The sequence below is a fragment of the Lytechinus variegatus genome, chromosome 6, assembly GCF_018143015.1.
Source record: "Lytechinus variegatus isolate NC3 chromosome 6, Lvar_3.0, whole genome shotgun sequence".
Classification (NCBI taxonomy): Eukaryota; Metazoa; Echinodermata; class Echinoidea; order Temnopleuroida; family Toxopneustidae; genus Lytechinus; species Lytechinus variegatus.
Window position 1 is genome coordinate 43800584 of NC_054745.1, and position 16508 is coordinate 43817091.

Here is a 16508-nt window from a genome sequence, read left to right on the forward strand (position 1 = left end):
CAGTCAGGAAGTTCATTGAAAAAGGAGAGGAGAAAATCAATAAAACCCTCCTCAAAAACAATACATGTACCATGGCCAGGTTTATTGTTAGGAGTCTGTGACTCATGGCACGAATGTGAATGAGACCAGGAAAAAGCTTACTCTTTTATTTTCCACTATATATGGGCTATTTTTATCAGATTATCATGATTTTGGTATCAATACAAAGCTTATGTAATGAACAGTCCAAGTGGATAAATAAAAATCATGCCACTAACACAAGAACCAAAGTAAAAGGGGGGCTAAATTTTGTTGGAAGTATTAGGAGAAAGCATTTAGAAAATGTAATTTACTATACATTTTCCATAATCTATCCTATAAATTTATATACGATAAGAAAGCCCAGGAAACACTACAAGTTTGCTACACAACATTTTCTTTCAAAATGATCAGATAAAAAGTTATGGCACTCTAAATAACAGAGTGTATTATACTGCGTAGAGGGGATCACTGCTAAAATAATGCAACACACAGGGGGTTTACAGGTGAACGCATGAAGAGTTAATGAGGTTGTTGATGTAGAGACTGTACAGCATGGGGGAAAGCACTCCCCCTTGCCTTACTCCTTGGACGACAGGAAAGGAGGGACCAACTTCATGTTTCAAAAAAACCTTGCTTGAGCAGCTGTTGTAAAATTCAGAAATGGTATCAAGCAGCACTGTAGGTGGATGAGTTGCTGCTATCTTCGAAAGGAGACCATTTTGCCAGACTCTGTTGAATGCTTTCTGGGCATCCAACATAGATGATGACAAAGTCAAGTGCTTTACTTGTGAGAGTACAGGACCTCTCTTGTTGGAAGCCAAATTGCAATGGGTCTGGAATTTGGTGGTCTTGTAAGTGTTGAGAAAGTTTGGGCTTTACCAACAACTCCAACAGCTTCCCTAAGACTAGAGTCAGAGTGATGCCCCTATAGTTTTCTGGGTCTGTTGGATTCTTGTTCCCACGTTCGAAGATGACGAGGCCATTTTTAGGACTGAGAGGAATGTGCTTCAGATGTATCATCCAGTTCATCATGATGAGGATAAGGATAAATGGTGCGACCAGTGCATATTAAGTGCTCAGGAGAGATGTTTTCCGGACCACTGGCTTTGCCAGGCCTCAAGGAAGAGATGGCCAAGGACAGCTCTTCGAAGTGAAGAGATGGTCAAGCCCTTGTGGATGATGTATAACAAGGGAGTCTAAATTCTCAGGATGTGTTTGGATTCAGAACCTGTGTAGGACTGGAGACAGATGGGATGGCAAGGTCCTGGAAATGCCGAGTCCATCCCTGGATGATATCAGGCCTAGAGTAGGTGAGACCTCCAAGGTTGAGTTGGTGCACATCAGAGCCAGGGCCTTGTTCTTTCACTAGTGTATAGAACACCCTGTTCGTCGGCTTCCTCAATTCTTGACAGGAGACCATTCCTCCAGGCAGCTCTTGCCTGCCTAAGCTTAGCACAGAAGTTTTTTTTCAAATTGGCAGATAACACACCAACTGGACTGTTCTTGTCCTCTCCAGGGGGGCGTTTCATGAAAGGACTTGTCAGACGTTTCATCCGTCAAGTCCCATTTTATCTGACAGTTACTATAGTAACAGTGCCTCTCAGCCAATCAAAATCATGGAAAGATGTCAGATCTGACAACTTGTCGGATGAAAATATTGATGAAACGCTCTCCAGATCTATTCCAGTCTTTCCACATTGCTTTGTCACATGGAGCTAAAAATATTTTTCCCAAAAAATCCTCATATTTTAGACAAATTAGAAAAAAAAATTGACAACAACATTTCATATTTGTGCTATTGCTTCTCAACATAAACATTCCAGATTACACTTTTTTGTTCAGTGGTGACATATCAAGATCGAAAATGTAAGATAAATCAAACTTTTTCCATAAAGACCACCAACTTGTATTTATACTTGTATCACTCTACTGTACCTGATATGTTGCATTGATATGTTTACACTAGGATACTATGTGAAGGTTGTTCCAGGCAATGGTCAATTCAGTGAGTTCTCTAGACTGTATAGCCCTATGCTACCACACACTGCAGTTGAATGCATCCTAGATTTCTGGTTCTACTATCAGGTAAGGAAACCTGCTTCATCTTGTAAGAATCCTGCATCTTGTTCTCGGCTAAGTTTACAAGTGTCCAAAATCCCGCTTTAAGAATGCTATTGATAACAGCTTTTTCACAATCCCCATTACTTGTCTATGAGATAATGTGAGGATTGGATTGTTCATAAGTGCAGAGGATTATCCTTTGTTCGTTGGGGGACATCTGTTGTTACGTCCCCACCAAACACAAAAGATAACCCTCTGTGTTGTTGCCCATGAGGACGGGTAATGAAAAGCTGCTTTTCAGATTCCAGGGAGGGGAGAGATGTGGCTCCGAGTTTTTAACAAGGTGCCTAAAGTATAGATTTGTTTGGTTGATTAACCTCTTTACTGCTGAATTCTGCAGTTCTTATAGGCTTTGTACAGGGATCAAATGGTTCCAGTAGGGGATGGGTTACCCAGTTGATTACTGAATTCAGGGGTTCTTATAGGCTTTGTGCAATGCCCATTTTCAGTTGCAATGGCAATAATATCAAAGTATTGAGTTATTGAAACTTCATTGAATGAACAATATTGGGTCCATATTAGTGCCTATTATAAGCTATATTAGATTAGATTAGATGTTGGAAATGCTCTTCTTTTTAATATAACGTCACGCAATGTTAATAAACTTCAGTATGCTCAGAATACAGCTGCCAGGATTTTAACTGGTACATCAAAATATCAACACATCTCACCAATTCTCCAAAAGTTACATTGGTTGCCAATCCGGAAGCGTATAGAATTTAAAATACTTCTTCTCACTTGGAAAGTGTGTAATGGTTTGGCACCAAAATATCTACAAGAGCTTGTCACGCCTTATGCACAAGCTAGAAGCCTGAGATCATCACACCAGCAACTTCTTAAGACTCCCAAGACACGTGTAGCATATGGTGCACGAGCTTTTTCTGCCTCAGCACCTTCTCTCTGGAATAATTTGCCATTAAATTTAAGAATTATACAATCACTGGAGACCTTTAAATCCAAACTGAAATCTTATCTTTTCTAACAGTATTAGTTACTGGCACTTTGACACTCATCCAAACTTTCTCTTTCTTTCTTTTCTTGTGCGCCTCGGAATAGAATATTTCTAGATAGATGGCGCTATATAAATGCCTATTATTATTATTATTATTATTGTAACTAATTGATATTATCAATTGACAGTATAATGCATTTCAGGCAAGGAATTTAAACATTCAAACCAGTTGCAAGCCTCACCTTAGACCCTGTCACATAAAACATTGTATATAAGTGTACTGTGATCTCTGTCAAACTATGTACACAAAATTAAAATCATTGTAAGTATTTAGCACATCCCTTTATGTTAACCCCCCCCCCATTTTAGACTTAGAGAATATCAATAAAAAAATAAAATGCAACATTTATTAAGCACTTGCTACAAGGCTTCTGAATATTGCGTATTATGAACCATTTTATGTTTTGTTTTACTGTTTAGGAGTCTAGTAAAAACGTAGAGTTCAAGCTGGAAGTGAAGGTTGGTGATGACCCCAGTTTCACGATCTGGAGTCCTTTCTATACCTGGACGTCATCTTGGATGAAAGCTCATGTAGGGATAGGTAGACTGGAGGCATCCTATCAGGTATCATTCAATCATTCCCCTTTTTTATGGTGCACCCTGTAAATTTCAGTTATCAAACATCATATCGTCTGTGCAGTGTCCGTTAAGAATTGATCGCAAAACAGAACTTGTATCTTGGTTTTTGTTGAATTCAAATTATTTGAAATTTGACAGAATATGGAGGAAGGATAAGGATTACTCTTTTAATGATAATAATAATAATGTGACTTACAAAGTGCCAAATTCACTCTGTAGAGTGCTCAAGGTGCATAAAGAGCTAAGATTTTTAAAAAAGTTTATAGAAGATATTTGAAGGCTTTTCAACGAAGTGGAATAGCTTTTGGAATGGAATTTTAATGAATAAATGTTCTTTTTTCCAAACCAAACAATTTTTGCTTACTGCAATAACGTGAATTGACAAAATATTCTGTGATTTTGAGCTAATTGGTTACCTAGGAATTATTTTCTACTTTCACTGTTTTTTATCCTCATAATTGTTCTGACGGATTATTCTTTGTTCTATTTTCCAGCTCATCTTTGCTGCGTTGGTGGAGTATGAGAATGATACTATAGCGATTGACGATATCACCTTCACGGATTGCAAGGCTATATCCTATGTTCCATGTGAGATCCTGTGTGATAACAAGCTCTGTGTACCTTACTCAGCAGAATGTGATTATTCTCAGGACTGTGGGGATGGCACTGATGAAAACACATGCAGTAAGTTGGTTGGCTTGGTCTGCAAACGATTGGTCTAATTCTCAGGTAGTCTAGCTCCACATGGGCCAAACCCATTTGGACTCTTGGTCTAATTCTAAGTTGGTTGGCCTTGCATGTTGGCCTGCAAGCATTAGGTCTACTTCTGGGATAGTCTAATTCCACATGGGCTAAACCCATTTGGACTACTTTCAATTGTGTCTTGTTTGCACTAGTCTTGGTCTAATTCCAAGTTGCTTTGCTTGGCCTGCAAGCATTAGGTCTACTTCTGGGATAGTGTAGTAGGTCTTCTTCTTAAATTGTGTAATTCCACATGAGCTAAACTCATTTAGTCTACTTTCGATTTGGTCTTATTTACACTACTCACTTTCTACAACCCAAGTAGACTAATTCTCATTATTGCAAGATTAGTGACCAATCAGAAATTTATGATTAATATTGCAAAGCGTATAAATGATTTAGGGACCGAAAATAGACTTGCACTTGATCACAATTATCTTGCAACACCCCCATAAGTGATGTAAGACCAAGTGGATATAAGACATGTTGAGAAAGTGGTAAATGGGCTGATGAAAGACAATGATACTGAATGGTGAGTACTGAGTAGACAAAGGAATCGTAGACAAACTATTGTACTCTGTTGGATGAGAATAGATGTAAGGATAACACTATAACCGCTGGAAATGGTACAATATGTACTTGTTATACATTTATGTTTCTAATGGATATTCTTTTAGAGAGATTTCTTTTGAACTACATTAAAGAAACAAGGAATAAGTAGTGTCAAATACATTATGTAACTACGCTCCTGTTTGTGAATCATGCTTTTCAAGAACTGAGCTTCATTTGTCACATCTATTGAATTTGCTATATACATGTACACATATTTTATTGCTTATCGGGTACACAAAAAAAAACATTGTATGTAAACGTTGAAAAGGGAAATAGAGGATTAATGAACTAAAATTTGTACTCTATTAGGTGACTATTGGATGTGTGACTTTGAATCTGGTACGGTGTGTGACTGGACACAAAATTATGATGATGAATTAGATTGGTTCTGGCTGACTGGATATCAAGGATCTCTAGATGGAGCCCCCTATGAAGACCACACCCACGGTAGCCCAACAGGTAAGTGGTAGTACAATATGCTTGATTCACAATATGGTGCGCCCTCTATCGGTTGCAACTGATAGGCCAAAATTTGCAATGACTCATGGGAAGAAGTTGACATCTATCGCATATGCTAGTACTAAAGTGTATGCATGCATACGATTATTCAGCGCTGGTTGGCATGGCTCGACTGGATACACTGTTACTATAGGGTCCAGGAGGTGGGATACAGAGCTACCTAGTCTCACGCATTATGCGCGAGACTCAAGCATTTTGGACTCTTGTTCATCCCCTCAAATCTCTGTCTCACGCAACTATCACAGCCTATCCCCATATACATTGTACACAATGTCTGTGATCTCACTGAGATTCACAGAAAATCTCACGCATAGCTTGTCTTTGAACTTGGCATCTCTGGGCATGACGAAAATCTTGCTTTTAAGAGCAGTATACCCCAAGTTTCCCTTATCATCGAATCTCTTCTCAAAACCCTATTGCCCTCAAGCATGAAATTTAAGTATAGAAACACCTGTTTCTTGACCTCGGTCCGAAGATAATACACCCCAGCATCAACGGTCACAGCAGGGGGCCACACACGATGGATTGCAATGTGTGTTCTGGTGAGTGCATGGAGTTCCATGTATACACGCGTTGATAGAAACTTTTTTCTTCCTTTCTTTCTTTCTTTTTCTTTCTTTCTTTCTTTCTTTCTTTCTCTCTCTCTCTTCCTTCCTTCCTTCCTTTCTTTCGTTAAGACTGTATCGTTGCGCGAGTGAACGGCATGCATCCCATATTTTCTTGCTGGACGGACAGAAACTAGATGGGATGCATCGCGGTCCTTGCATGCTAAGCATACCGTAATTTTTATTCTGCATACTTTCCTTATTTCGAGGTTGATTTTCTTCGTTCGAAATTGAAAATGGACTAGTATTGGATGTCTGAATGTAATATGCCTTTGAAAATGTGATTAATATCGAATACAATATTTTCATTCCGAAGATCCTTCTACAGGCAGACAAGTCTTACGTAATAGCACAGCTGTTGTTTATCATTTCATCCTTGGCTCAACGCTCGTTTAGCTGGCCCGTGGTGGTGAAATCGAGACAAGGGGATTACCTGGCCAAGATGGGTTTATCGGGGTTGGAAATGTTGTTTGAGATTTCCCAAACGCAAAACGGGGTATACGACCGCAGTTTGCAGTCCGAAGTGAGGTCGAGAATCAAACGGGAAATTTTCGTAATGGATAGAAGTTTGCCCGCATATTTCTGTGTAAAATTTAGAAAGTTTTTGGTGTATTCCTGCCATATGATTTTCCTTTTTAGAGCATCACAGTCACATTACAGTAAACTATCACTGTGCGCTGCCTGCATGCGATGTTGACCGCGAAGTTAGACAATTAGCCTGTTTGCTGCAACCGATACATTGCGCACCATATTGTGAATCCAATGAATTAACCACACCCATTTTATTATGTATGTTACTGTGTTAGATTATAGAAGGTTTTATTGGATACCAAGGTTCTCAAGATGGAGCACCCTAATGAGGACCACGCCCATGTTAACTCAACCATTCTAGTTTATGAGGTTCCTCTAAGGCTATTCAGCCTCTCTAGGTTTGTCAAAGGGAGTACATGTATATAAACCAGAGCTTCAGATGTTGGTCACTTAAAGGTTTCACGATGGTGAGTAATCAATGACCCCTTTTTTAAGACTTAAAACAGCATTTCAAATACATGTACTATGGAAACCATGATTTTCTGCTTGACCATGTAACAATGGTGGTTGGTAGAATGGTCGAGTTACCTGACACATAAGGGTTTTATAACAAGAAATGTCCCCTTGGACTTTCTTCTTAACTGCATTATACAGTCTTGATCATTACTTTCTCTAGGTCATTATTTCTATCTGGATTCTGGAGAAGATGATGTGAATAAGAAAGCCTTGCTGGATGGACTGGTATTCTCTAAACCTCAAAGTCCTGGGGATTGTCAGGTAACTTTTTATTAAAGACAATCCTGCATTCTCCCAGTCAGTTATCAGGGAAATCAGGAAAAAATTAATATTACTTTTTCTCCAGTCAGGGAAAAATCAGGGAATTTGATTTAAAAATACCTCAAATCAGGGAAAATGCCTCAAATGAGGGAAAAATCAGGGAATTTTGTTTTCTTGAGAAACTGGGAACCCTGACTTGTAATGGTAAAACAAAGAGGAGGCTTACTGTAGCTCAGTCAGTAGAGCTCCTGCCAGTGGTTCAACTAAAATTGTATAATCTCAACATAAATTGTGTGTCTCCTGCTGAAACGTCTTACAAAAAAATGATTCTAGCATTGTGTGTTAAGTGTGACTCACAGCTGTATTCAATGCGTGGTGAATGCATTAGGAAAACACTTTGTCCATCGGAAAGGACGCAAATGTTGTTGTCAATATCAGGCTAACAATGATCATAAATTGTAGATTAACTCTTCATGCGTTCACCTGTAAACCCCCTGTGTGTTGCATTATTTTAGGGTCTCATTCACATTCGTGCCATGAGTCAAAAGGCGGTTTCAAACTGCCTCGATCACAAGAATCCCCGTTAAATTACGAGAACTTTTTAAGGCTAAAAAATACCCGTTAATTATTCCTGCATTCACACCGCCCTGAAACACATCCTTCGGGATAAGTTCCCGAAGTTACGAGCATGCGCAGTATGGTCTGATAAGCAGGCAAGGCGCGAGATTTAAAATCACTAGCCCAGCAGCCACCCACGCCGCCACGCCCAACGACACGCTGGGCTAAAAGTTCCCGTAATTTGCTTTCACATCGCCAAAATACCTGCGACCTTGGAAAAATCCCCACGAAAGTTCTCGTAATTTCGCCAAGTACCTACTATTTAGCGGGTATTTTCTTTCGGGGATATTACGCGTAGTTTGCTTTCACATTACCAAAATACCTGGTATTTTCTGATCGGGGTAAATTTCCCGATCAGAGAATACCTGGAACTGGCGAACTTCGAGGCGGTCTGAAACCACCTACAGACTCCTAACAATAAACCTGGCCATGGTATTGTTTGTGAGGAGAGTTTTATTGATTTTATCCTCTTTTTTTTCAATGAACTTCCTGGCTGTGATCAGGATGTATTGATTTTTGGGGAAAACTCAACGATTCTGTAATTTGTAAACTGCGATAATCCATCGAACGCTAAACCAATGTCGCACTCACGATCGATCGGTACACATGTACGGTATACAAAAACGCCAGGCTATACATTGTAGCTAGGCATGCTCCGGGGCATGCAATTGTTCGAAAAACAATGGGACAGGGGACGTCTATGGGAAATGTGTGGTTGTGCAAAAATGCGAACGAAACACGCCTACGGATGTGCAATAATGCGAACGTAACGCATGAAGAGTTAATGAATCATGGAATTGCACAGATTCCCATTATAACAATGTAATGTCCTTTTCTGTAGATTCGTTTCTGGGCATTCATGAACGGAGCCAATGTAAATCGTTTGAGTGTTTTAACCCAAGTATCAACCCATGATGACCCGGAGAGAGCCTGGACTAAGGATAAGTCTTTGGGAGATTTATGGAATAGGTTTTCAGTTCCTCTAGACATTGGTTATAGATTCAAGGTAGAATATTGATTCATTTACCCTTAACATGCCATAAACATCTTTGCATCCACTGGAGTGCCACAAACACATTTCCGTACAATGGTCATACAGCTATTGTTATGCCTATTGCATTTTGAGGAGTGCATTGCATGCATGAGTGATTCCATTGTTCAGTCCAGCTTCTGGTCAAGAGGTTTAACATTATTATCTCAGGAGTGATTCCTTTTTAATAAATAAAACAATTAAATATAGACTCTTTGAAAAAATGGCACTTGCTGATTACAGTGAATGGCACCTTAAGAGTTAATTGTTTGAACCTAAAAGGCTGGAAAACTGGTTAAGCCGTGGACTTGCAACTACCTCAATGGCCGGAATACCAGCTTGAAACGATGTGACTTGAAAATCATGGGTTCTTAATGTCAGGTGATCTTTTAAGAATGACGTCATCTTGTGGATATACAGTCAATAATTCAGTTCAAAATTTCGTAAAACACAAATAGCAATATTTCTATTATAAGGTGAATATAGCATCTTTCGTTGTTTGAAGATTTGCATAGTGGCATGTACAATCACTGATGTGGTTTACGGTACACCACTGGGAGTGTTATAGAAACAGTGGATAGAAGAAGAAAAGAAATGGATAGGTGAAAAAGTGGAAATTTTAGAGTAGAGTAATCTTTCTTGAATGTAGTCCTGAAAAGGTCTCTCTTCTGCTTCTACTCATCATCTCTACTCGCCGACTCAATTTAGCCAGCATCTCCTCATCCATCCTACTACTCGAGCTGTTTTCAACTCATCAATCTCTTCTGGTTTACAGTCCTTTTCAGGACTATATTCAAGAAAGATTACTCTCAAATTTCCACTTTCTTGCCTATCCATTTCTTTGCTTCTTCTATCCACTGTTTCTATAACACTCCACATGATGTACCGTAAACCACATAGCGATAGCATCTTTCGTCTCATGCAAAAACTTGTACAAAAGAAAGCACTCGTGCCTATTAACTAAAAGATGAAAGCATTTTAATTCTTTCATTGTGTTTGAATGTAGGTATATTTTGAAGGCATCGCTGGGGGTCTAGATGATAACATAGCTATTGATGACATCACAATGACTCCTGGCTGTATCAAAGATCCTGATCAAACATTACCAGTCACCGTCACACCAACGGGTGAGTGGAGAATAAGCACATTTATTTATTGATTTAAGATTTAAAGGTAAATGCTAGTTTTGGTAACAATATCAAAATGAGTTCGTGCAGAATCCAATGAAATGACCACCAAAGTGTCTGTTTGTATAAATAAAACGCTTGTGCCAAAGAATTCTGGAAGAAATTGTGTAATTGCTGAGAAATTGGCAAATAAGCACAGGATTCGGGTAGAGTGTCGGGCCCGACGCTCTAAGCAATAATTATACATTGTCCCACGTGCGCTTACCTGTGTTTGGGATCTTCGGTGTGAACATTTTTCAGCGTAGATTTCAAGATTTCACAAAGTTCAGTTAATGTAACTTTACCAGATTTAGATCCTCAATGATATACTGTCAAGTCTGATTTTACAGACTTTCTCATGAAATCAGTGTTTACTGCAACTACTGGAATTTCTCTTTAAGTTTAGTGAAAAATAGGAAACAGCATGAAGTTCGTGGCCGAATAGCAGATTTAGTATTCTAAGATATCATAAAAGCTAGCATCAATTGAATAGAATTAAAAGATTGTCGGAAACTATTGCTCATTCAACATCAATGTAAAGATTCATTCTTTAATACAGAGCAGATCTAACATACTGTTACTTCCTTTGTAATGCCATGTTCCCTAGTGATTTTGCTATTTGACCTTTGACCTGTAACCTTAGATAGTTCACACTGAAGAGTTGGTCAAAGAGTTTTGTAATGATGGTACTTGCATCGATTCAAAGAAATTCAAATTCACTTTATTCACATGCATCAAAAGGTACAATGATACATGCACATACTATACATAAACAATAAGAACAATCAATACACAAGAAATTCAATATAATGACAAAAGGAAAAGGTAAAACCATTATCCAGGGGATGTACAGGAAAAGAATTATTGAGGCAAATCCTCCCAATGATATTGTTCTTTAACTTTATTCATGATTTGGGGTTTGCTTTTGTCCTTTTCCCTTTACAGATAGTCCACACTGTAGGGATGGTCAGAGAGCTTGTAATGACGGTACATGTATAGATTCAGAAAAGTTCTGTAACTTTATCTATGATTGTGATGATGCATCAGATGAGATAGACTGCCGTAAGTAGAATTTCTTTATTTTTCAAATCACTTCATTATAAACGACAGTTGCAGACAGCTTGGCTAGTAGAACTACAGAATTAGAATAGTTGATATGACAAACAACATTTAATCATATGTATGCATACCCCCACAGAAGCTAAATAAGACCACCTACTACCTCTAACTAGTCCATGGAGTCTATTGTCGGGTAATCAAAGGAATTACTGTACTTCAATTAATTACCTTTTTTTGTTTCTATGTTCATTTTCCCAAGTGGAATTGGAATACCCCTCTGTCGTGCTTGGGGTTTCCCATTATCATATAAGGAATTGACCATTTTCCCTTGTAGATATTTGCCCATTATCCATCTAGAGTTCCCATTATGTTTAATGGAATTACCATTAATCACCTATGCTTTTATCCTATGCAGCATCTGCATGTGATTTTGATCTTGACATGTGTATGTGGAGACAAGGAGTGAATGATAACTTTGATTGGTCAAGATTCAACAACTCGGAGGCGGATAGTTATGCAGGTCCCATCTCGGACCATTCTACAGGAAGTCCTATGGGTGAGTAATAAGCTATTGGAATCCTTGCATCCGATTGGCTGTGAGCAACCTACTCTGAATATCACTGAATCTACTATTGCTAATGTTATTTCAAGTTGCAAAGTAAGTCTGTGGACATGATGGCATAAGTTCTGAAATTGTTCTATTTATGCAAATTGCAAATTCTCCTTTTTGCAATATATTACATTCTTCCTTTGAAAAGGGAGTAAAACTTACAGTGTATATATATAACAATTTATAAGAACAGCAGTAAAAATTCAAACTACAGCATAGACCAATATTTCTTTTATCAGAAAAGTTATTTGACAATTTATTAACTTTCATTGATAAGCATGATATGGGACCAGCCACCCCAAAGCCAACAATAATTCACCATTTGAAGTCAAATAGATAATAAGGTACAATAGTTTCTTTGACACAAGTTTTTGCAGACTGCTTAGAAGTTTCACTGAGAGTGCACATGATGCACATCTCATGCTTGAGTAAACCTCAAACTTCAAATGCTCTTTTCTCCTTATTTCTTAAAGCTCTCACTGACTTTCTTCTGCATTCAATCAAGTCCTCACATGGGTCATTGTTCATCAATTATGACAAGTTGTATAGCCTATCATCTTCAAACATAGAATTTGCTTTTTGTTTTTTCAATATCACTAAAAGTCAAAATTCATGTATGAAATATGCTCTTCTGAAGCAGTCTTTGCATGTGTTCTATTCTAGGTATCTACTACTATGTTGATGGTCTGACAAGCAGTAAGAACCATCATGCAACCTTGATCAGTCCTACCTATGGTCAAGCAGGGACGGACTGTATAGCATCTGTGTGGTACTACATCTATGGTTCCTCATATGGTAACCTGGAGATCAAACGTAGAGTGGACGGTGAAGAGAGGACATTGATGGCTATTGATGAGGGCAATGTGGTCAGTGAGGAATGGACACAGGCCAGAATCAGCCTTCCACCATGTTTGTCAAACTTCAATGTAAGTCATAATGATGGTAATTGATAATGATATTGATAATGATGATTATAAGAAAATTATTATAAAACTTCAGTTCCGAAAACAATTCTCCCAACATGCCCTGCTATTATTATTACCTTGGCTTTAGATGGACTGCCTTGTTGCTCAAGCTTTCAAGGAATTTCCTTCCACCAGATACCCATTCACTTCACCTCAATAAATGTCTCAAATTTATATTGCGCAACTAATTGTTGGTTTTGAGGTGTCTGGTAGCAAAATATTTTTATTGGTCAGGAGCCTTTTTACAACAACTTAATTTTAACTGTGCAATTACTGTAACTACCCTGAAAACCTTGATTGCGAACGGCTGCTGAGTAAGGTTACAATTGAGGTTGGTTTCAGAATGAACCCTTGACTTACATACATCTATAACCAAGTTGAATTCTTCTTTAAGTGAATCTGACCCATATACATGTATAGAAGTGGGTGATTCATAAAGCTGTTTGTGAGTCAACACTAAACAGACTGGGCTATTTTGATGCTAAAGAAGACAGGGGGTGGGAGGCTGATTGGCCCCCTCCTCCCTCTTATGATCTTGGTCGTCGATCGCCATAATCTACAAAACTAATTATGTGAAAAATATTGCTAATTAATTATTTGTATTTATGAATAAGAAATCAAAACTTGAAAGTTGTGGTTGATCGTATCAATTGCATCTTTTTGTAAGACGGGGCACGGGACTTTTCTAGGCAAGGCCCATGTAATGTTAATGTCTCTTATTCAATCTTAACACAGATACTGATAGAAGCAGGAAACCAGCAGTCAATTACAGCCTCTGGTGGCTATGCCATTGATGATATCCGCTTTGACCATTGTGCCTTCACTGAGTATGACCAATCTTGTCCTACAGACTTCTATCAATGCAGTGATCAACATTGCTATTATCAAGATCATGAGTGCGATCTCAATAAGGACTGTTGCACAGATACCGGCAATGGCAACGATGAAAACAACTGCGGTAAATTGAATTTAGATATTGTAAATTGAGTAACATACATGAATGAATAAACTAACTGCCAAAGTTCATAATAATTCAATTTAAGTAAAACAAGAATAACACAAAAAGTTGTTTAAATTTGTCCAATGATGATTATTGTCACTTTTTCATTCAATGGTCACTGTTGGTTAATCCAACAGGGAGGCAGCGTAGCTTAGTCGGTTAGAGCGCCTGTTCTGGATAAGACCATACATGTAGATCTCAACATGCGTGGGTTCGAGTCCAGCAGCATGCCCGAAGACGTCTAACAAAAAAATCTGATGCTAGCTGTGTGTTGCCTCAACGCAGTGTTCTGTGCGGGTGTGAATGTTGGAAAATACTCCGTCCATCGGAAAGGACGCAAATTTTGTTCCCATGTATGGGAGAGTAACAACCTATGCACGTTAAAACCAATACACTATTTGTCAAAGAGTAGGGTGTTCACACGATGTATTGCACCTGCCGGTCCCCGGTACTTCAATTCTGCCAGAATCCTCAGGATTGAAGGAGGCAGTCAGTGTAGATTGAAACCTTGAAATCTAATCCATGACATCCTGTTCTTGAACCAGACACTCTACCACTAAGCCACCATGATTGTTATTAATGATGACTTCAATCCATCACCTCTATTATCATGACAAAAAACTTCCATTTGAGAACACTATACCCCAGTTCCCCTTCTCATCAATTCTCTTCTCCAGCCGTAACTGCCTCAAGAAAGCAATTTAAGTATCAAAACACCTGTTTCTTGACGTTGGTCCAAAGATAAAACAACAGCCCGGCATATACAGTCACAGCAGGGGGCCACACACGATGGGATGCATGCGCAGCGCTGAGTGCGGTCCCTGCTGTAAGCATGCCGTCATTTTTATTCGCTTACTTTCCTTATTCCGAGGTCGATTTTCTTCGTTCGAAATTGAAAATGGACTAACATTGGGTTACTGAATACAATATGCCTTTGAAAACGTGATTAAATATGGAATACAATAATTTCATTCCGAAGGTCCTACTACAGGCAGAGAAGTCTTACGTAATAGCGCAGCTGTTGTTTATCTTTTCGTCCTTTGCTCAACGCTCATATACTGGCCTGTGGGGGTGAAATTGAGACAGCGGGGATTACCCCTGGATTACTTGGCCAAGCGCGGTTGATAAGGGCTTGGAAATGAGTTTTAGGAGATCCAAATGGAAAATGGGGTACAACACCGCAGTTCGCAATCTGAACTGCGGTATTGTTTCAAAGGGAAGTTTGACGTAATGTATTGATATTTCTTTCAGGATCTTACAAGCAATGTGATTTTGAGGGTGATTTGTGTAGTTCAATCTGGAGCCATCTAGCAGCACCCGAGGATGATTTTGATTGGACGAGAGTACAAGCTCTTAAGATGAGTCAGATTACCTTTGATCATACTACAGATACAGGAAACGGTAAGCCATAAATTATATACTTTGGCCCATATTCTGACGTCGGGTTCAACCTACACCATGGTCTAACTGTGAGCAAAAAATATGCAAAGACAAATATGTCAAAATTGTCCTTGTATGTTTTTTTATGTTTACTGTGCTCTTTCCAAACTCATGAATGACAGAAAACGGCGCACCATAAATTAGATACTTTGGCCCATATTCCGAGGTCAAGTTGAACCTAGACCTTGGTCTAACTCTGTGCAAAAATATGGAAAGCCAAATATGTCAAAATTGTCCTCATGTAATACATGTATGTTTATTATGATACCGTGCTCTTTCCTAACTCGTGAATGGTGAAGAAAGGTATCTTATTTATCCTGCGGAAACAGTTGAGAATGATTTGGTAGAAAAGTGAGTCGATACATTGAAGTATGCCATATTACTATTGGCTATCCATAGTTAATCCACAACTTCAGAACAGTTTCAATTAACCCAACTTCAGAATACGGGCCTTTATATTCATTTGGTCTACAAGCAATAATTGGCCAACTTATCAATATTATAAATAAATATTCCTTCAATTTCATACTGAGATAACTACTCAGAATGAAGTGCGTTACAGAATATTATCAATGTCATTGAATCCCAGCATGTCAGCACACAATATACACTTCTTCCACTCTTTGGGGAGCATCCCAACAAGAGTTCCAAGACTCAATTGCTAGGAATATAGAGCTTTCGCATCCTTTCTGGCTGCTCATGTAGCATGAAGTAGACAGCACGGTTGTAGACCGATTAGCAATTCACCACATTTGGTTTACCCTTTACGGCGCCAATATAACTTGAAAAGTGGTGAATTGTATGAAATAGTCTAACCCTTTGCACATCAGACCCCATTACCTTCTATTCCTACTTCACTTTACAGGTGGCTCAAGCTGTAATGGGTTTAAAGTGTTACAACTTTTCATGTGAACTAGATGAAAAGAATTTCAGGAAGGTTTGGCGAAATTCTTGATATTGCCTTTATTCCAGATATAACACCTGTTTGGTCATAAACAGCTTTATCACAGGATGGGGTCTTAGTCTTAAACAAACAAGCAAATAAAATAACTAGGAATGCCTTAACAATAATCTAAGCCATATCACTTCAATATTTGTTTTA

The 16508-nt window shown here is 38.6% G+C and overlaps 1 protein-coding gene across 1 annotated transcript in view; it reads left to right on the forward strand.

The window, feature by feature from the left end:
- The window catches only part of LOC121417881 (MAM and LDL-receptor class A domain-containing protein 1-like), a 34098-nt gene that overhangs the window by 11570 nt on the left and 6020 nt on the right, over window positions 1-16508 (forward strand). Inside the window, exons 9-20 of the mRNA XM_041611615.1 lie at window positions 1988-2106; window positions 3575-3718; window positions 4228-4417; window positions 5396-5545; window positions 7418-7518; window positions 8978-9142; window positions 10173-10293; window positions 11278-11394; window positions 11807-11947; window positions 12665-12927; window positions 13702-13924; window positions 15218-15367. Coding sequence (XP_041467549.1) covers window positions 1988-2106; window positions 3575-3718; window positions 4228-4417; window positions 5396-5545; window positions 7418-7518; window positions 8978-9142; window positions 10173-10293; window positions 11278-11394; window positions 11807-11947; window positions 12665-12927; window positions 13702-13924; window positions 15218-15367 — 1884 coding nt within the window. The remainder of the gene's footprint in view (window positions 1-1987; window positions 2107-3574; window positions 3719-4227; window positions 4418-5395; window positions 5546-7417; window positions 7519-8977; window positions 9143-10172; window positions 10294-11277; window positions 11395-11806; window positions 11948-12664; window positions 12928-13701; window positions 13925-15217; window positions 15368-16508) is intronic.